General features: G+C 35.3%; 1 protein-coding gene across 1 annotated transcript in view; it reads left to right on the forward strand.

Annotated features, from left to right (window-relative positions):
* The window catches only part of MALRD1 (MAM and LDL receptor class A domain containing 1), a 243,159-nt gene that overhangs the window by 58,511 nt on the left and 162,837 nt on the right, over nucleotides 1–21,811 (forward strand). Inside the window, exons 16-19 of the mRNA XM_025895435.1 lie at nucleotides 516–883; nucleotides 2,490–2,902; nucleotides 16,253–16,340; nucleotides 20,133–20,309. Coding sequence (XP_025751220.1) covers nucleotides 516–883; nucleotides 2,490–2,902; nucleotides 16,253–16,340; nucleotides 20,133–20,309 — 1,046 coding nt within the window. The remainder of the gene's footprint in view (nucleotides 1–515; nucleotides 884–2,489; nucleotides 2,903–16,252; nucleotides 16,341–20,132; nucleotides 20,310–21,811) is intronic.

The raw sequence follows: 21,811 nt of genomic DNA on the forward strand, positions 1-21,811 counted from the left end.
TTTTTGATTCTGCTTCCAGTTTTGTACAATTACCAATCTAAGGATTTATTATTTTTAAATGCTTTGAGATCCTCCAAAAATGCTGTAAAAGGCAACATGTTAACCATAAGTAACATAGATACAAGGTGTAGTTTTGCATTCAGTAAGTATTCTGTTTTTCCTTTTTGAAAATTTACAATAATGTACTGCATTAAATTTATAAAAAAAATGTTATGCATCTGAGTGTTTGTTGTTTAATATGAAAGCAAATGTGTCTCTTCAGTTATGGGGTTTAATTTAATGAAGCATGCTTCTCCTTTCAAAATCTTCAATTCTTGAAATGAGGCCCGGACCGATATAGCAACCTATCCTACCATCATTCAGCAAATGTATTGAATTACAAGTAAACTTGTAATAGGCACTAGGGACTATATGTCACAGAGATATAACAGAAAATATACTGTATGTATCTACTTTACCTGATGTGGTCCATTTTCATAATTTGCCCATTTAACATTCTTTTTTTATCATTTTAGGTATTACAACTATGGACAGTCAGTTGGGGCAGCAGAGCTGCAATTGCTTGTAGATGGGCTGAAACAGTATACTGTCCTTTGGAGGACATATTACAACGAGGGAAATCAATGGTTGAAGGCAGTCATACAGCTTGGACGCCTTCCACAAACTTTCCAATTTTCACTTGATAAAATCAGTCTGGGTTTTTATGACGGTGTCTCAGCAATTGATGATATTAGATTTGAAAACTGTGCTCTCTCACCTCCAGCATTAAGTTGTGAAGGTCCAAATCACTTCTGGTGCAGAGACACAAAAGCATGCATTGACAGTTTGTTGGTCTGTGATCTTGTGGATGACTGTGGGGATGGATCAGATGAAGACAACTGTAGTGAGTACTTTCCATTACTGCTTACTTTACATCACACAAAAATTTACTTGCCAGTTCAACTCTTGAGAGAAAAAACACAGAATTGTTAGAACCTATCGATGTCATAGCCAGTGATGATTCCACTGAATATAGTTATTGATAAAACAGAATGATAATTTTATACCTAAATGCGTATGAAGAGTTACAACTGAGGGTAAATGCAATTCAGTCTCCTTCATCCAAACCAGTTATATTTCTTTAACTCACATAAAACACAAACACCCATTACAAGGTTATTTTAAAAGAGAGGATTTGCAGTCTACCACTTGATTTAGGTCAACATGCTATCTTTGATTATACTGATGGAAGTACAGTGTAAGACATACTGATGGACTGAGAGGAGTGTATGTCCTATCTTTTCTTATGACCTATACTGTTACTATCAAAGAAGTGTTAAAATATCTGTACTAAAGATAGCAGTCATGCTGGACATAATTATCCCTTTCAAGGAAAGAACTTGTAAGTACCAAAGAAAGCCATGAGTCATTCACATTTTTGACACTCGCAGTGCTGAAGGGTGCTGTTGATGGTTTTCTCCCTGAAGCATGTATTCATCAATTTTAAGAACTCAAGAACTTTAATATAAAATAAAATTAACTAGCAGTTGCTTTATCACATCCTAAATTATGCAAATCACAGTCAGTTTGAGAAACGTGAGATACCTTATGTGCTTGAGGGGTTATCAGTCTGCAGTGATATTTGCCAACTATTAAATTAAAACTGCCCTGAATTCAAAAGAAAGTGAAGGCTTTCCTATCTCAGTTTCCCCCTTGTGTAATGTCTATCTTCTTTATAACCCATTTTGAGGTCCACAGTAAGATATGAGTTGCAGTTTTAAGCATCATTAAAGATAACAGCTTAATTAAAAAAAAAAAAAAAGAATTGGCTATAGTTTCAGTTACTGTTTCTGAAGAGCACATGCAAAGTTGGAATGCAAGTTCACCACCCCTGACACATTTTATTGTTTTACATTAGAAGTAATTGCGCTAATCAATATTTTGCTTTGGTGTCAAATAAAAAAGTGTAGTTGTGTTATAAAGGCCTCTCTTGAATTTAACTTGGATAACGCTATTGTGCTACTATTATTGAGGATAATAAAGATCTAAACCACAACAACCCATTTTTAGGACTACATCTGTCATGCAAAAATATATCAGATCACTTATTACACATACCTACAAGACTATATCCTGTGGTTTATTTCATTCAATTAACCTCAGTTTTAACTCCTTTACTCAGTTCAGTTTCAGTTAAAGAACTTTGCATTATTTAATTGTAATAATACATGAAATTAATAGCATGGATAATAAAATGTTTTTCACAGTTCAGTTTATTCAATAAATTATGTACAGTTTGACAGATATATATTGAAAGAAAAGGTAATTCTTTTATGTACAGACAAACGTATATTTTATCCTTCAGACAAGAATGTTTTCAAGGAGAAGATATGGGGGTTTTCTATAAATTTGAAAGGGTTTTTTGCAAAGATAAAAAGTATATTAATTAATGCATTATCCCCTTTGCTTTTTGGGGGGTCTTTTTACAATCTGTTCTGTTTACGTTTCAGACCCTGACCTACAGTGTAACTTTGAAAATGGGCTGTGCAATTGGGAGCAGAGTGTAAAGGATGACTTTGACTGGCTCAGAATACAAGGTCCAACCCCCACGGTTAATACAGGCCCTTTAAAGGATCACACGACAGGCACAGTCAGGGGACACTACATTTACATGGAATCCTCTGGGCCACGCCAATTCCAAGATAAAGCAATTTTGCTTAGTCCTCTCTTCAACCCTTCTGACAATGGAACCTGTGTTTTCCGCTTTCATTATCACATGTTTGGAAAACAAGTTTACAAGCTGTCAGTCTTCCAAAGAACTGCGAGTAATGCTAGGGGATGGCCACTGTGGTACAAGTTTGGAAATCAAGAAAACAGATGGATCAGACAAACACTCCACATCAGCAGTTCTAAACCATTTCAGGTATGATGATTCTATGTTGTGAAGTGTTTATTTGCTGAGAGTATATAAATGACTGGACAATCTCAAAGCTATTTGTAACTGATCAATTTTGCTTTGAAATACAGTTGTAGGGTTTTTTGAGGAAATATGTAAAATAATTTTGTTGGTGGTGTTGCACTTAATTTTAATGTTTAACAGGAATATGTGTTATTTAAAGTAGATAGTATTTTTGTTTTTCAAGTATCTGATAAAAAAAGCTTATCGAAATCTAATACAAAACATCTTGGCAAAAATTTTGATTCATTAATGTAAAGACTGTTAAAAGGAATATCCTCTGCTCTGTCTTACTTTTCCAGAGTTACAAATTAATCTTTAATTTTATAATGCCTGAAAAGATATCATTCAAAATATTTGGCTGCTAGGCTAGACTAACAATCAAATATAATTTGGAGAAAGATATGATTAGAGTAAGTTAATGCTATAAATCTTGACTTATTGTCTCACACTTTAAATATTTTAAATATTATTTACCTTTCACTATATATGATCTATTTAGTCTGGTTGGGATATTCTGCAGGGTTACTAGAGGATTGGTTCACTTGATTATCAACTGGTCACAGAATTACTTAACACCCCCCCATCCCACCTCACCTTCCCCATATTGTAGAAATAAACATCTTCCATTTTCCTTTTAAATCTGATAAAATGCAATATTTTCTTTAGATTGTTCACATTTGTTTCCTAAAAAATTATTTTTGGGTAGAGAGAAGTTCTATCCCCTTTGGAGGAAAAGACATTAGTACTACTGTGTTTGCAAAGAGGCACCTGGAAGGAGGGTGCTCATTTTCTGTCGAGGCTTTTTGTAGGAATGTAAAGGTGTATAAACATAATGGTAACAAAAGCCCTTCCTTCCTTCCTTTTCCTTTTCCTTTTCCTTTTCCTTTTCCTTTTCCTTTTCCTTTTCCTTTTCCTTTTCCTTTTCCTTTTCCTTTTCCTTTTCCTTTTCTTTTCCTTTTCCTTTTCCTTTTCCTTTTCCTTTTCCTTTTCCTTTTCCTTTTCCTTTTCCTTTTCCTTTTCCTTTTCCTTTTCCTTTTCCTTTCCCTTTTCCTTTTCCTTTTCCTTTTCCTTTTCCTTTTCCTTTTCCTTTTCCTTTTCCTTTTCCTTTTCCTTTTCCTTTTCCTTTTCCTTTTCCTTTTCCTTTCCTTCTCTATGTCCAGTAGTTTATCTAAAGAGCTATAAACTGGTGTGTCCCTTGTTTGACTTCCTGAGGGTTAGGAAGGTCTATTCAGTAACTGAAAATATTTTTCATGATTTAGAGATGTAGGGTTTTCTGTTGTACTTGCCCATTTCCACACAGGGAATTTCAAAGATCTTGTATTCTTTTGATGTAGTTTTTTTTTTTTTTTTCACAGTCAGTTTTGAGGGGTGTGGGTGTAAGATTTGATAGTTTGTTCTGAAGAAAGAGATAAAGATCTGATATTCATAATTGTATATTGTGTATCTTATAATGGAGCTTGCTGTGTCACAACCTACGACCCTTCAAACTCAGAAATGTTGAAGAGAGCAAATTGTGCTCTATTTCTACTAAGCTGACAGATGCTGATGTCTTTCCAATCTTTCTTTTCTCTTTCCAATCTTTCTTTTAAGTGTATTGTGTTTGGATACTTCCAGCTACAAAGACACATGGTGGAAAGATCTTCACACTGTTACCACTTTTTCTCTGATATATGTCTACTGAGATGTAGACTAGAATAGCCTCTTAATTAGCTTTGGGGTGTCTACTGGCTGGGTAACAGTTTTAAAGCTGTAGATTCTATACTTTGTTGTGTTCCCCATACCCTATAAAGTTATTGGTTCACTGCTTTCACACCACAGGCTTTAAGTCTTGAGGATCACCTCAGTGCTTCAAAGGAAATGTTTAGGTTCACTTGAGAATGGATTTTTTTCATGAAAGTCTAAAAATAAGATAGACATTTTTAATAATTTTCTGTTCAAAATACATGTCTTGATTTCATAATCTCTGTTTCTAGCCAGAGCATCTCATCAGCTGTTTCAGGATTTTCAGAGATTCCTAGTGAATAGAAAATGTCAGATTCTAGGAACAAAGATGGACTCAGTCATTGTAACAGACCTTCATTTTGCTTTTTCTCTTCTAAATATATGGGATAATCATACCTGTGAGATACCTCCTCTTCCTCTTTCCTCCCTTTGTAAGTAGGTAATTTGTTTACCACATTCCAAGAAAGAATCACTATGAATAGTAAATCCCTCAAATTCACATTTTCAGTTTATTTTGCTAAGCATGGTAAACTAGCTTTGGGAGTATATAGATAATTGTACCTACGTACTAACTGCTAGGAAAAGGAGGAGTTGTCAGCCCAAAATTCAAAGCAGCAAAGAAAGGCACTTGAGAATCTCTTAAAAGCCAGATTCTCTTTTGAAAGTTTCAAAACTTCAGATATGATACTGCAGGCCCTTTAATTGAATCCTCTGGCAGAAACCCAAAGGGAACAGCACGTGCAGACTCCCTTGGCTCACACCAGCTCCCAGTAAGCCTCAGAATCTTAATTTTGTCAAGAAACCTTTGTTCTAGCTGCCAGTAAACCATGGCTGACATTTGTTGCCGTTCTGTCAGACATTTTACACCAGAGTGTAAAATGTGACATCAATAAGAGGAACAGGAGTAGCTGGATGAGAAAAAGGTAAATTTAGAGATAAATTATTTAAATGAAAGAGATGAAGTTTTCCAAGCCAAAATTAAGCACCTCCATCAAATACTAATACTGACAAGTAACAGAAATGGTCCAAAATACACGTACTTATAAAAATTTGGGAACTTTATTGATCTAGAGTTTTCCTTCCTCTGCAAAGGATTTAATAATCTGAAAGAAATTATACTTTTTTTTTATTGGGAAAATTCAAGTTTAAAAGATATTCCTTATAAGCTATTCCTTTTTATTGTATGGGATACTTGTTTCAACATGAAAAAACCCCACTATTGAGTGTCCTTGTCTCTGTACTTGATCTGCATTTATTTCCATCTCCCTGAGAAGTTTACTTACATGTCTTTTCCTTAAAAGAACATTTGAAAAGGTAGTAAAAGAAGAATCGGTCTATGGTCACCTACTTATATTGATGATTAATAGTGTTCACTTTTATCTTAGCATAATCATAATATCTGAAATAGTTTCTCCTCAGAAGAAAGCGCAAATATTCTATTTTAACATCTTAGATAAACATTACTCTCCTAGCTTGCTCTATCATTCATGTTTCTGTGGATACCAAAAAAGAAAATTATAATATGTGAACAACGGCAAAATTTTGTATCTCAATCCTTTTAGTCATGATAAAAATTACATACCTACTTTGTCTGTCTTAAGAGACCCAGGGCAACTTTACTACATCATGAAACAAATTATTAAAAGAATTAGTAATTACCTTTAACCTGATGCAATTATTCACTTGTTGCTCATCTGCAATCTATATCTCTGTAAATAAAAATGATTATAGATCTTAGATACTTCAAAACATAAGTAATGCATAAGGGAGTCTAACATTCTCTGATGATTTTATAAAGATCAATTTCTTCTGTTGGATCTTATGAAATTTTAAAATGCAAATACACTATTTAAGTACATGATTAACTGTTAATATTATATTTAGCATCATTACTAAAAATTTTTTTATTCTGAGTATCATATATAACAACTTACTTGTACCTTCAAATGTAAAAGTTCCTCCATTTAAGTGTGGAAAATAAGGAGCAAAATCAGGAGAAAATAAATAATGAACGTTCATTGAAAAATACTAGCTTATAAAAGTTGATAAGTAAAATAAAATTTCAAATAAGTAGATATAACATGCATTTTGTATTTTCTTATTTTACAATGGGTTAAGAAAAGTAAACAACAAAATTCACTGTAACAATTTTATTCTTTTTATCAATTATGTATTAGCTTAGGAAGTAATGGAATATTGATTGAAAATTAGAATGATACATTTGCTATGAATATAGAATAGCACTGTGTTCTGTGAACACAAATACAAACAAACTTTCTTTCTCCAACTGCTATTTTTAGTATCTGTTATACATTTCTTTTTTTTTTTGTTATATCCAGGTACTTCTTGTATTATGGTTTTTGGTATACCTTAGACATATCTGTTTAGTGTCAAATACATATGTGGTGAGCACACATCATTTGCATTCAGGCTCTTGCCATTCATTTAAAATGAGAGACAGAAAGGTCTAAAAATTGTGTATAAGTTGCTACCAGCTATATAGTTATGATCACATAGGAAGTTCTACTTTTCGTCCTCTAGTCCCTTTCTTTTCATTCCTCAGTGGGATGAGATAGAGATTGTTCCTTGGGGATTCTGATGATTTGCTATGTAATAAGTGAAACAACATCACAAAGCTCACTCTTCAGTTATTTCTGCAATTCTAGCTGTTTCTGGAAATTACTTTTCTGATAAGAGAGGGGATTGACTAACCCCTTCGCTCCACCAGCCATTTCTGTAATGAAAAACTCAGAATTCTAGTGGTAAATGGAGTTTTTGGTACAATTCTACTTTACAAACTATTTTTAAAGTGGGTTTGAGTTCTGTTTCAAACAAAAAGAGTCTGTTGTAGCAATTTGTGAGATTTCAAAATGTAATGTTTTTCTTTCATACATTTCTAATGGTGATAATTATATTTCATATATGAATAGTACAGGAGGACTTGTTATAGTAGAGCAATTTAAGATAATGACTTACTAGTCTTCCTCATTAGCTATAATACCTTTGAAGTAAGAAAATTCAACATTTCATTTCCTACACAACAAACATCAGAACTACAGAAATTATAGGTTCTAGATCTTGCATCACATTTCACAGCCCCTCACAGAGAAATTTTTAATGGGGCTTTGTGGCATCAGTACCTTTGTAGATTGACTTAGCTGTGTGAATTTTTCAGTCTTCTCTAATCAATAATGGATAAGCATCAGATTGAAATTTTGGACTTACATTGGTGCGCTCCAGAAAATGGGGCTGACCAAACTTAACCAAATTTCTTGCATGCAGTTTCTCTGTAAAGAGTGCACATAACTCTTTTTTTGTCCCAAGGAGAAGTATCCCTTCCTGTGTGGAAAGTAATGTGAGGAGACCATGGTTCAGTCTGTTAGAGTTGCATATCAGCACTCATAGCTAGGACTTTACTACTCACAGTGTGGTTAGAAGGAAACTTGTTATGAAGAATTTGTGTTCTTTCTTATATATATATACTAAAAACACAAAGTAATTGTGTATTTACCTTTACATTTGTAACATTAAAATGGAAAAAAAAAAAGGAAGTAGAAATGTTTGACACTTTCTAGAACACTTAGGTAAACAGTGTTCCTTTTAGAAAGAGAGATGAATAGATATAACGGAGAAACATGTAATCAGTAGTGTCACAGAGAAGCTGCATAAACATCAGTTGTGATTTTTCTGAATACAGAGAATGAGAGATACTCTGTGAAATCATAAAGTAAAACAGTCAAAACAAAAGGAAATAGTATTTTAGGATGGTCTGTTGTACAATTCACTGCTGAGGGATGTTTTGGGTACGAGGAAGTATGGAATGGAATGGAATCAATAAGTATCTTGGCAAATTATGGAAAGAAAAGTCTGTTAAGGGCTAGTAGCACAATAATGAGACTATAACCTCCTACCTGTGATGCACTGCTGGGTATAGAGTCTGGGTGGTACCACTACATGCTGGGCTTGTTGTCACTGTGGAAGTGGGAGCAGTCTGCGGGGAGACCCACACTGCCATTGACACACACCTGGACAGCTGACCCAGCCACTGGTGCATCTGTCCTCATGCTGTGAGGCATTGTGCTGCAGAAAGCTTTCTGTGCACTGGGAGGCTTACTCTTTGATATTCTAACTGTGATTTCAGATTTTCTGCAATCACTTTCGCCCTTATTGAACCAGGTTTACTATTGTCAAGTGTTGTTAGCCTTCTGCCTTGATTTGATTGTCTTCTTGCTTCCTTCTTCAGGACCTCGTTTTCAGTGTGTGTAGACATACCAGTAGGAGTTTGTTAATGTTTAGTTGGTCAGATATGCATTTTTCATTAAAATCTGATGTTGAAGCAACTCTGAATTTATCAAGGACTTCTCTAAGATGTTTATTACACCTCTAATATCCACTTGTGATCATTTTTCTGTTATCGCTTTTGATCCTTTCCCTGGTAGCAATTTCCACACAAAGATTTAGTCATCATGGATTTTCCACTCAAGCCATAGCTTCAGTTTCAATTTTCAATTTATCATTCTTTATCTTCCTTTGTCTGCTCTGCTCCTTTGTACTTTCCCTATGATGTGGTTTGAAGCTGGCTCCCTGCCAAGTTTCCAAACCTTACCACCAGAGTTCCCCCCCCAAACCTCAGGGAGAAGAGGGAGAAAAAAACTAAGAGAACCCGAAACGAGAGAGAGACAACCAAAGTGAGATATATAAATATATTTACACTTATATACAATTAAAATATACAATTTCACAAGGGAAAGGGAAGGGGGAAGGGAAAAGGAACAAAACCAAAATACTATATATATATAAATATCCCAATTAGCAGCCCAATATCTATCCACTAAAAGAGTTAGCAAAGAAATATCTCACTACTCTCCTGGGACAACCGAGAGTCGCTCCGGAACGATCACCGGCAACCTCCGTCTCCCAAGGTCGACAAGGCCTAACCAGGCCTCGCTCCCCAACACAGCAGACTCAACAGCAGGGAACCTGCACCTCCAAGCCGCCAGAAGGAAAGAGAGCGAAGGCCTCTCCTCCTTTCTTCTTATAATCTGGCTTACGTAAAAATTGTAGGGAATACTGGGTAAATCTGGATCCTTCCTTGGTTACAAACTGGTCACCAAGGAAGGCCTAGCCCAAACCACCACACCCTAATAATCTGCTGAGATTAGTATTCAGAAATTCTTTTTTTCTTTTTTTTTTTCTTTTTCTGTCCTTTAAATGTTACCATTTGCTTCTGTTGCCTCTTAGTCCTCCAATACTACTTCAGATACATGGATGTCCAGCCGTATTTGCTGCATCTTAGTAGCTCTTTTTCTAACAATTCTTTTTTTTCTCTGATCTGTTGTGTAGGCTCTAGTTTGGACAATTCATTCTCAGGTTTCTTAAACAGTGCACAATATACGTGAGAAACAGTATGTGTAGAGTGGACAATGAGGAAACTAGGGCACTTGAGGGAAAGAATGAAAAACAACCATAAGACTTTGTGGTTGGTAGTGAATTTTGTCTTGATAGTGAAGGCTATTCAATACCTACAGTATGAAATGAAATACTGAGAGTTTACATCTCCAAAATATCTGTGGTGCAATGCAGTATATTTGAAAGGCAAAAAGTAGTGTGAGTTTTTTAAAAAGCCATTCCTAAACATCAGTATTGCCATTTTTGACAAGTGGATTTCAGAGCACAGAAAACTGTGGAAATAAGGAAATCACATGGGAAGTCAGGAAAACATATTTTACAAACCTCAGAGAATATTTCAGTTCTTTGGGAAAGATAATGCCCTTTCATTCAGTGCTATCACAATACTTAATATTATGAAACTATAATGCACTCTAATAATAGAAATAATTTATTCTTTGTGTTATTGTTTTATTGATGCCATGGAAGACTTGTCATGATGTCATCAAGTCACAATGTGTGCACAAAGGGGACTGAGAATAAGAATTTCTAATCTATCTTTAATAATGCCTTTCCCAGTGAAAATTATATTCTTAATTTCACATCTGTCATTTCCTTGTTTTTTTTTCTTCAGTGGGGAGAAGGCAAAGGGGGCAGGGGTTAGTGTTTTTTACCTTTTTTCCTATTTACATGCAGGCTGCTCAAAGGAAATCACACAAGGTAAAAATAACCTTTCTATACACCACTGAACTGTCAAGTACTGCCCACATTTTTAATATAGAAAACCTGAAGTAATGAGAGGTTTTCAACACCTTTCAGAACCCACCACCCACTTAGAATCATGTAAGGTAGGAGTTTTGCTTTCCTGAAAATTAAGAGTAGTGTTTCAAATTTCCTATTGCTGTTACTATATAACTTATTGCTGAACAGGGAAATGAGACTTGGATAACTTTGCAAGGAGAAGGAAAATGTTAGTGACTTTTTTCTCATTCTTTTACTGGATCTAGAAGACATCTTTGAAAAGGTAACAGGAAGATCACAGGAAAGCTGTACTTCATTTAACTTTTAATTAAATTTCCTTCCATAGGTCTATGCTTTATATCCAGCAGAGTCCTTTTTAAATATTTTTTTTATAATCTTTCTCTTTATTGAGTACACTTACAGCAGAATTTAGAAACAATGTAGAAATTCTACTCATTATCTTTAATGAAGACAGGGTTTCAAGTCACATGTCCCAGTGATATGTCTGTGTTACTATTTTCTTACTTTGGGAGGTTAAGGCCATATGTGTGGATGTAGGAACAGCAATTCCGTGTAACTTAATAAAGAAAAATCCTCTGGATCAAGAAAGGTCCTCTTTAGGCAAAAGATTTAATAGTGATCCCCTTGCTCACTATCATTTGCTGCTGAACAGATAATTCACTGTGTTGCTGCCACAGATGTTTTCATAAGCACTGAAAAGAAAACAATGTGTGTCTGCTCTTAGGACACTCCTTAGCTCAGTATGGAAGAATTGCCTTAGCAGTTACACTGCATAGCTCAGATACATGTTTGTCCATTCAACCTTATTCAGGCTTCTCTATCTCAGCATAGAGATGTGGAAATGTCTTTATGCAGCCCTTGATATCCTGACATAATCCAGTATACAAAAGGGAGGGACAGAAGTATGCAGATCATAGTAAGTCATACTGGTCAGTGTAAGACAGATATTTCAGGACCATAAGGCCCAGAAATTTGATATAGTAACTCAGCCAGAATCGTGTTATTTATTTATTTACTCATTTACTTACTTACTTACAAAGTCTGGAAAAGGTGTTTGGGAGAAAAGAAAGAAGACTTCTGTATATCTTTGTAGATTAAGAAAAAAAGTAACCATGACCTTAAATTGTATTAAATATAGCTTTAGAATTATAATTGCTATATAGATGTTTCCCAAGTGGGCAGGCTAAATATGTTGTTTTACAAACCTAGAATCTCAGAAATTTTTAGGCACTGACAATATAATACTTCTGCAATAATTCTTCCAGTGCTAATATCACAGAGTGAAAACAGGATCTTTTGTCTTGAATGAAATTTTGTGGCCTTAATACAGCAAAGACTCCAAGAATATGTAAACAGTTATTAATATTATGCTTGTCAGCAGTCCCACCAACATCGCTGAACAGTCTAAAACAGGACAGAATTGTGATTCATCTCCGCACTTTAGAGAAATGCTTTAAAAAACATCATAAATCAACATGAGGGTTCACAAACTTATAGTGAAGTGTGATGAAGTGCTTTACTGAACTAGAACTAGTGTTTTTCAGTATCTTATAAAACCAAACACTGTAAAACAGCAAATATTTGACACAAGATTTTTCATATTTGATATGTTCAACCTTAAGAACATCGGTAACAATTCATTTGGGCAACTTTGTGAAAGGACTTTTTTTGACTTTTGAAGTCTTGAGACATTAATTTCTAAAGCATTTTTGGTTGTTACAAAAGAAAGAGACTGATGGGCTTTGAAGAAAGGCAGTGGGATCTTGAGCTTTTCTATGTGTATCGTTAAAATGTCGTGGTGACCCAATGTTGATAATCTCTCCAAAAGATGATGGCCTGTCTTCACTTGTTCTTGCTTTTTGGGGGCAAAAGGGTTCCATGCAAAGAATAACAGATCTGACTGCCTAGTCATTCCCCTCATAAGGAGGAAAGATGGAACATGCTGTGACAACCCTTCTGCATGTTCACACAGATTTTTTTTCCGAAGAGAAACGATGTTGCAGAAGGCACAGGGGAAAAGTTCGATGTCACAAAGTCAGGATGCAACTACTGGATATCTAGATGAGAGATTTAGGAAATAGTTTCAGGTCCCACAGTGCCTACTACTTTGCAGCTGAGGAAGCAGAGAAAAAAAAATAGGGAGGAATACATTGCTGTGTTCTTACTCACTTATCAAAGAAATCAACAAGTCTTATTTGACATGAACTAACTAATAAGTGATCAAAAAGTCAAAATTAAATATAAATGTCCCCATTTTTTTAAATCACAATTTTTCTGAAAAAAATCATCTTTGCTTGGTAAATAGTTTCCCTCTTTTATGCACTTATATAGGAATAAGAATATGTCCACATGTTCTTGAAAAAAATCTTCCTACACTAAAGACTTATCATGACATGATCATTGAATGAAGATATTTTAATAAAAAGGAACTTTGAGGCTTGATTCTACAGCTTGTCCTTTGTAATTACAGAAGTTCCATCATCTCATAATGGATTTGTTACATTTCTGGATGAAAATTTATTGGAAATTTTTCTTTATTTATCCCTAGCATTAACATGTAAGAGTAGTTTACTTCAGAGACATGGGGTGAAATGTATATTATTTTCAATCTTGCATTTGCTTTCAGTGAGTTACAACAAAAGTTTTTGAAGGCAAAGTGCTTTGTCAGTTATTTGTGCTATTATCCACTTTTTTGGTTGTTCTTTCTTCTTCAAACCAAATCACACAACTTCTTGCTAGAAAGAATCATAGCAAACCTAATCCAAATTACCATGCTCAAGCAACTAATAAAATCTTTAAGTAACACTGTTGACACTTTCTGTGACAATCCCGAGATATTGTTCGACTAAATCACTGGTTAAATACATTAGAACTAATATCACCATTTCCTAGACATTCAGAAATCTTTAGAAATTTTAATGCCTCACAATTTTTGAAATTAATTCAATTTTAGCTTAAGCTATGCTTGTATGGAAATTAAGATTTTATTCTGCTAACCTTCAGTGGGAACTGCCTAGTGACAGAAATTAGCACTGCTGTAAAAATTGGACATTTGTACAGAACAATATTACCCATTGTAATTTCTTTATTAACACTTGTGGAAGTGTTACTTCACTCTTCAAAGCCTATTTTGTTCAAAATCATAAGGGATCATTCCTTTTATATATATGGACTGTCATTCTAATACAGTTTGCTTTTCATGGAAATTTTTAATGTAGAATACCTTTTGGTACCTTTATAGTTTTCATTGAGACTGGATCTCTAGAGTTCTGAAAACAAGAAATTGGGAACTATTTATTCTTATTCAAATAATAAATGAGATGTGAAATGAGCTTCATGGTGGATGAATTCCCTGGAGATTGTTTAATAATAGCTTATGAAGTTTGCAGAATTACAGCTGGCAAATTAATTTAAGTGGTCAATGTTTAACCACAGGTGCAGAGAGACTATATTCTATATTGAGGCATTAACTCATAAATCGGTCTTATTTTCATGTGTCTACCTACATCTCTGTTACATTTCCTGTGTTGCTAATGAGTTCATGCTATATGCCAAAGTATCAAACTCCCCAGCTACATAGATAAATTAAAAAATTATTTTGGGTGGGGAGATTTTAAACAATGCAATCAGAATCGTCATCTTAACAGTACAGAGGTATTCTGAATTCAATTACCCCTACAGAACTGTGTCCTGCCACTTCTAGCTTTGGATAATTTTAATCTCTTTATAGCACATTCCTGCCTAAGTTCCATGAGTGCAACTTTCTCAAGGGAAAAAAATTAGTGTAGTTTTGAGAGCACCCAGATTTGTCTTAGTAATAAATGTGTGAATAAACAAAGCCTCTCTCTTTGTCTGAATTTAATTAATGAGTAATCGATTATTAGTAGTTAATATTTCATGCTTTGAAAACAAATTCAAAGTTATATGTAAACTACTGTGTGTTTGCCAGTCAAAATTACACTGGACAGAGTAATTTTGGAATAATAAGTTTTCTTACATGGGATTTCCAAACAACAGATGCCTTGGTTTGTTCTGCTTCTAATCATTTTATTGCTATTGGTACCAGTACTGTAGCATTGCCCACACTTTAATCTAAACGGGAAACAAAAGACCGAGATAATATTGTAAAAAATATTAATAGGTATTCTGAGGTAAAAATAAGAATTTATACTAAGATGAGAACAATAAGAGACAATTGTGTCATTTACTGTTGTCATTCACATTAGATATATTTTATCTTAAAATAACCTGTTTTAAGTATAGCCACAGTAGGGGACATATACCTGTCTTCTTTTAGCATACTCATTTTTTTTATCTAATGGACATCAAGTATAAATGATGTGTAATCATTTGTATTTACTCTAGTGATGTCAGCATCAGTAATAAATCTACTATTCACATGCAATTTCAGAATAGCAGAAAAATTGTAAATAATAAATTGTAAAAAAAATATTAGAACTGACAGTACTGTGAAGTAGGACTGCCATGTTTTTGCCACTATTTATCTTTATAAAGATAATTCCTGGGTAGGAATTTTCTGTTGAACTGAGGAACAAACTCTGAAAAATACATTAGAAATTTTACGCAGCATTTCAGAATAAGCTGGAAGCTTGAATGTATGTATATAGTATGTGAAAAAGTATTTTAAAAAACAGCAAGGAAATAACTTTAACATTTGAACTCCATTGGATCGGCAAAAACATCCATTTATCTTTTTTTTTCAAATTGCATGGTTTGAGAAGGCTTTTTTATTTTTATGAATAGAGATTATTAGTCAGTTAAACTAAGACAATTCTTAGTAAATCTTTCCGTAATCACCTGCTTGGATATTTACCATTCAGCAACAGTCAGAAGAAAAGAGGCTTATTTAGTGTTCCAAAGAATATTTCACAAACACTAACCTCTTCCATTCCTTGGCAGTAGACAATAATGAGAAAGTGAACAAATAGAGCATTGATAACTCTAATGAAATAGTAGAAAATTTATCTTTAGAAGGTTCCATAGCTCTTCTCTAACCTGCTTAATTGTTTTCATCACACTGGTATTTGTGTAAGAGTCTATAATTTATTCAAATAAATGTTACTATATTTAGGCATGATTAGTGTTTTTGCAATAAGTACCAAAGGAGCTAATCATAATATGCCACTTATGATAATGTCTTGCCATCATTTTATATCACAATGATGTTTCAGTGAATTTACACCATTGTGAAGCCAATCATTCTGTTACAGTTCACTGCGATTAATGTAACCACCAGTGAATTTATTAGTCTCTTTCTTAAAGTGTCTCTAAATAGAATTTTTTTCCCCTAGAATAAATTTAATTTCATTTTAAGTGTGAAACATGGCAAATGACTCCTCTATCAATTCATGTTAAATATTTAATGAGTAGTGGAAGTCTACTATATACTGAAAAATGTTTTTGTAATTCTTGTTCCCCTAGATCTTGATGGAAGGTACTGTAGGCGATGGTTTCACTGGAGACATTGGACTTGATGACATGTCTTTTCTGGGCTGTACTCTTTACAATGGTAAGAGTTGAACTCTACAGCTCCTAGCTGTAAGCTGATTCATTGGTGTTATTCTAAATATTACTACTAGAAAAGCAAAACCCAGATCAAACTGTGACTCATGCCTGACATCCAGGCATCAGCACAAAATAGTTTCTGCTGTGCGAGTGAGGCCCAAAGCAGATCCTCAGCGAGAAATGTGGAGCTTCCAAAATCTGTGAGATCTTGATTCCTAGAAGAAAAAAGAAATATAACTGTGTAAAAAAACCAAACTTTCATTCAGCCTATTCAGTTGGATACAACCTTCCACCTGCCCTCAATAATTCTTCATGTATTCACTGTGCCAATTGCTCTCACATGACAGCACACGAATAGTTCAGATGATAAAGCAACCTGTTCTCAGAAATCCTTGTTACCAAGGGTAGTACAATGTCTACAGAATTGTAAAATATTATATTGCAAAATACATGTACTTCAAGACACCAGACATAAATCCTTCATCACAGAAGGATTAAGAGGACTGCTGTTAGCAGCAACAGGTATTACAGAGTTATATGTGGTGTGGCAGCTGCTGTAAAGTCATGACAGGACTAGTGTCTAAATATTGGCATCTTAGCACTAATTCTAAAACACGCTAGTGCAGATGCATTTTTGCTACTCCAAAAATTTCTTGTTGATATAACTATGTATACCAGGAATATGAAGTGTGTAAGGCATTTCTTTTGCAGATAATTATCTCACTTTTTAGCAAATTTATACAGTGCACAGCATTTATTATAACATTTTGAATATAAAGGTTTTTTTTTTTTAAATACTCAGTTAATGTACAATGCCTTATATCTGAGAAAGAATATCTTGACAGAACAAGTCAAAAAATCCCTAAATATTTTCAAATGAGTTATAAAAGAAAATTTTCACATAATATGCCAAATTGGAAGGAACACACAAGGATCATCAAAGTCCAATCCTTAACCCTGCACAGGACCATCCCCAAGAGTCACACCATGGGCCTGAGAGTGTTGCCCAAATGCTTCTTGAACTCCGTCACATTTGGTGCTGTGACCATTTCCCTGGGGAGCCTGTTCCAGTGCCCAACCAGCCTAGAGGTGAAGAATTTTTTTCTAATATCCAACCTAAACCTCCCCTGACACAATTTCAGGCCATTCCCTCAGGTCCTGTCACTTGTCACCACAGAGAAGAGAGCTGTGTCCGACCCTCCTCTTCCCCTCATGAAAAAGTTGTAGATTGCAATGAAGTCTCCTCTTCTCCAGGCTGAACAGACCAAGTGCCCTCAGCCACTCCTCATATGGTTTCCTCTCAAGGCCTTTCACCATTTTCATTGCCCTCCTTTGGACACTCTCCAATAACCTAATATCTTATTTATAATGCAGTGCCCAAAACTGCACACAGTGCCCAAGGTGAGGCTGCACCAGTGCAGAATAGAACAGAACAATTACTCCCTCAATTAGCTGACGATGCTTTGCCTGATGCCCCCAGGACACGGTTGGCCCTCCTGGCTGCCAGGGCACTGCTGACTCATGTTCAACTTGCCACCAGCCAGGACCCCCCAGGTCCCTTTCCACAGCACTGCTTTCCAACATCTCATTCCCCAGTCTATCTGAACATCTAGGGTTACCCTGTCCCAGGGGCAGAATCCGGCACTTTCCCTTGTTGAACTTCCTATGGTTGGTGATTGCCCAGTCCTCTAATTTGTTGAGATCTCTCTGCAGGGCCTCCCTGCCTTTGAGGGAGTCAACAGCTCCTCTGAGTTTTGTGTCATCTACAAACTTGCTTAGTATCCCTTCCAGTCCTGCATCCAAGTAATTTATGAAGATGTTGAAGAGCACAGGGCCCAAGATGGAGCCCTGCAGAACCCCACTAGTGACAGGTCTCCAGTGTGACGTTGCCCCATTCACACTTGTGCTTGACCCGTGAGCCAATTGCTCACCCAGCCCATGATGTGTTTATCCAATTGTCTGCTGGACATTTTGTCCAGAAGGATACTGTGAGAGAGAGTAAATCAAACGAGAAATTTGAAAAGTATAGAGAGTCAGAGTTTCAAAGTTCATAAATAAGAAAAAAAGGGTTCATTTTGTATGGAAGGATAAAACAAAAATACTCAAGTATGATGGTGGACAGGAATCAGGGTTTGTGTTCTGTATGTTTTTAAAGTGTTTTTAGTTTTGAAGCAATTTTTGAGGCACTCCAGGGTCCAACCTTTATTTTATTTCCTCCATGCCATAAAAATATCCCAACAACCAAAAAATAGTCAAAGAGACTGTGGGAAAAGCCTAAAAAACCAGACAATAAACATGGCATATTCCACCATATTTAACAGAAGTTGGATCAGGTTGAAAAAGCAGGGTTTCCATATCCCTGCACCCTAGAATTGACTACTAGCTGCCCAGTTGCTCTTGTTCCATTTTAAGTAACCAAAAACTGATTAGGAAGAGATGGGCTTGATAGCTGGGTGGTAAAGTCCCTCATAAGTAATATAAAAGATGTTTAATTTTGAGTGTACTGCTTCAATACATTATTTGACTGCTGTAAGCAAAGGCTATGATGCTTACTCTGGACAATAGTATTTCATAAACCACAGAAAATTAATTGTTTCATAATAGAGAAAGTGTCAGATCTTCCTTTCTTCTCAGGTGTAGTAAAGGTTACAATACTCCAAATTTCTTCTCTCATTCCAGTGGATTAGGAGACTTGAATGTGGCATTTATATTTAAAAATTTTTAACCAATAAGGTCTTTGCTATTATTACGAGATGTAGATAAATATATTAATTCATACAATTCTTCCTTCAAAAGGATTCTTCCCCCAAGTCTTTTGTTTGAATCTTAAGATATTATGGTAGTACCATTCATTTGATTGGAGTGTAATTTGTCTTAGATTTGCTTTCTACCTTCTGAAATAGAGATGGCTCCTGTGTGTAATTTATTATCATTCTTAGTGCTCCAGGCTTCAAGAAAAAAACCCAGCAAAACCATCCCTGCTGTCCCAGACACATTTAATATAAAAAGTCCTCACATGTACTTTTTAATTAACTCAGGTGTATTGCTCAGGTGCATTGTGCACTACAGTTTATAATTTCATTAAGGATTAAATTTTAAAAAGGAGTTTTATAATGAAAATTCTTTTTATGGACAATAATAGCAAAGGTTTTTAAGAAATGAGAGTAAGCCTGAAGAAAGGTGCATAGTAAAGTATAAGAGGAAAAGAAAAGACAATTGATTTGAAAGAAGTGGTAATGAGTTTGAATGAAGCATAAAGGAGGTGGTGGAACAAGGTGATGACCTCAGAATAATTTCTTTAATGAGAAAAGAATTTTTTTTTCAGTGATGAATTTACAAGGTAAGAAGGTTACATAGTAATTTCCACAGTCACTTGCAGTAATCGACATGTTAAAAAAAAGCCATTATCATCAGAATAATCTGTTAGCCTTGGTTCACAGGGAAAATAAGTTTCTGTGATTGTTTTTCAATCTCAGTGGCATCAATTTTTTGAAATGACTCACTCAGTTAATCCAAATTTGAAAGGCAGGCGAGAGATGTAAATAAATTCCTGCAAGTATTGAAAACTGTATGGATTGTGGTTGGCTGGCATGACAAAACTAGTGCTTTCCACTGAGGAAATGTTCAATTTAGCTCCTGCTGAGCAGCATTTAAGTCATTCAACTGGACTGTCCAGGCATGTTTCCAGTAAATCTATACCCTTGACAAAGGGTGGGAGTGGCAAGGGGAGAAATCATTAGGAAGCTAGAACACCTTGATCCGGGGACTCAACATTCTGTTGCTTTGTTTTTCGAAGGAAACTTGCCCACTATCTCTACAACTACTTCAGGAACTTCAGTTCCTGCCACACTCCCCATGAACAACTGCACAGAGAAGGAGTTTGTCTGCAGAGCCTCTGGTCGCTGCATCCACATGACCCAGAAGTGTGATTTCAGACCTGACTGCTCTGATCAGTCTGATGAATCAGATTGTGGTAAGTGTATGAAACCTTGTACTTTGTTATCTTGCTGGTTTCTGGCTGATAAACACATTACTTTAGCTGCTATTTGTTTACCTTTGGAATTTGGTATTTTTAATATGATTTTCCCCAGAAAAAAATAATTGCATTTTGCTCTTACCATGGGAATCTGTGATGTTATGCACTTTCTGCCTTGCGATTCAGACTTGACATTTCAAGTTGCTAACGAAATGTGACAGGGGAAGGAATCCTCAGTTCCCTAATGATGGGTACATGACAATTTTCAGTCAGCATTGTTTCTTAAAATGTTCACTGGTCCAGACTGGAAGAGAGAATAAGTTTACTGTCTCATGTTTCAGGTGGACATCTGGGAGAATGGGATCCACTTCTTACCTACTCTAATAAATATGGGTTTTGTTTTCTTGTTAGGGTTTTTTTTTTCATACAAAGTAGTTGCAGCAGTAGCAATGATTGTGAAATTCAGCCTATTCCACACAGGAGTTACAGCCTGTAAAGCTCTGGTAGTCAGACGGGAACATTGGAAGTGAGACAGTGGACAAGGTCCCCATATGTTGTTCATAAAGGTCTAAGACAGTTGTTGATTGCTTCTGAGTTGCAGCAATTCACACTATAGCATTTTAGAAGAAGCTGTTAATGACTTTATTTTGCCTCAAAGCACAGTACTTGAAAGTACTGCTTTACGGAAGCCGATTAATGAGGGGGACAAACATCAGAGAGTGACCTCCTCAGCCTCTGCAAGCAAAACTATGATCGCTGAAGATCAAAACTCTGAATTCATTACACTTTGTGTAGGGAACTCAATTACCTGTCTCAGGGCTGAGGGCTCAGCAAGGAAAAGTAACACTAGACTCACTATGTCTATTTCTTATGTGGGAATAACTGGAAAAATGAATCTGATATATAAATGTCACTGGGTAGTTTCCTGTAGTGTGAAAACACAGGAACCACTGAAATTTTGCCCTGAAAAATAAAGCAGAGCCCTCTGAATAGAGCTTTTATTTTTCCCCTCAGAAATTTGCATTATCTTACAAAACATCCTTTCCACCTAAGCAAGATAAATACTGTGTAGAATACACCTTTACATATTTGCTTTGTGTGATGTCTCCCATCATTAAGATGGAAATTTATCCTTCAAACGACAATACTGGAATAGGAGTTAAGTATGTCCTGACTGAAACAGAAAAATATTCTCAGAAAGGTGCTATTTTTGCCAGAGGCACTTGAAACATAATGTTTACAAAGCACCTTAAAAAGGGGAATAAACTCTTAATGTTATACCACTCTTCATTCTCAGGAAACATCACAAATCTTTATATGGGCAACTCTTGAGATCACACTGGCTTCAGTTTGCTTCCTTACTGAGGATATACAAGCTTTAAATCAAAACTCCCTCTCTCCTTACTCTACCATTTTTACCCTCCAAGGAAAGAAACATCAGGCACATTCTCCTAACAAACTAATTTCTTGATGAAACATTTAAGCTTCATGTGTTAAAA

Source organism: Manacus vitellinus, unplaced genomic scaffold, assembly GCF_001715985.3.
Source record: "Manacus vitellinus isolate BGI_N305 unplaced genomic scaffold, ASM171598v3 scaffold_3_pilon, whole genome shotgun sequence".
In the NCBI taxonomy this organism is placed as follows: domain Eukaryota; kingdom Metazoa; phylum Chordata; class Aves; order Passeriformes; family Pipridae; genus Manacus; species Manacus vitellinus.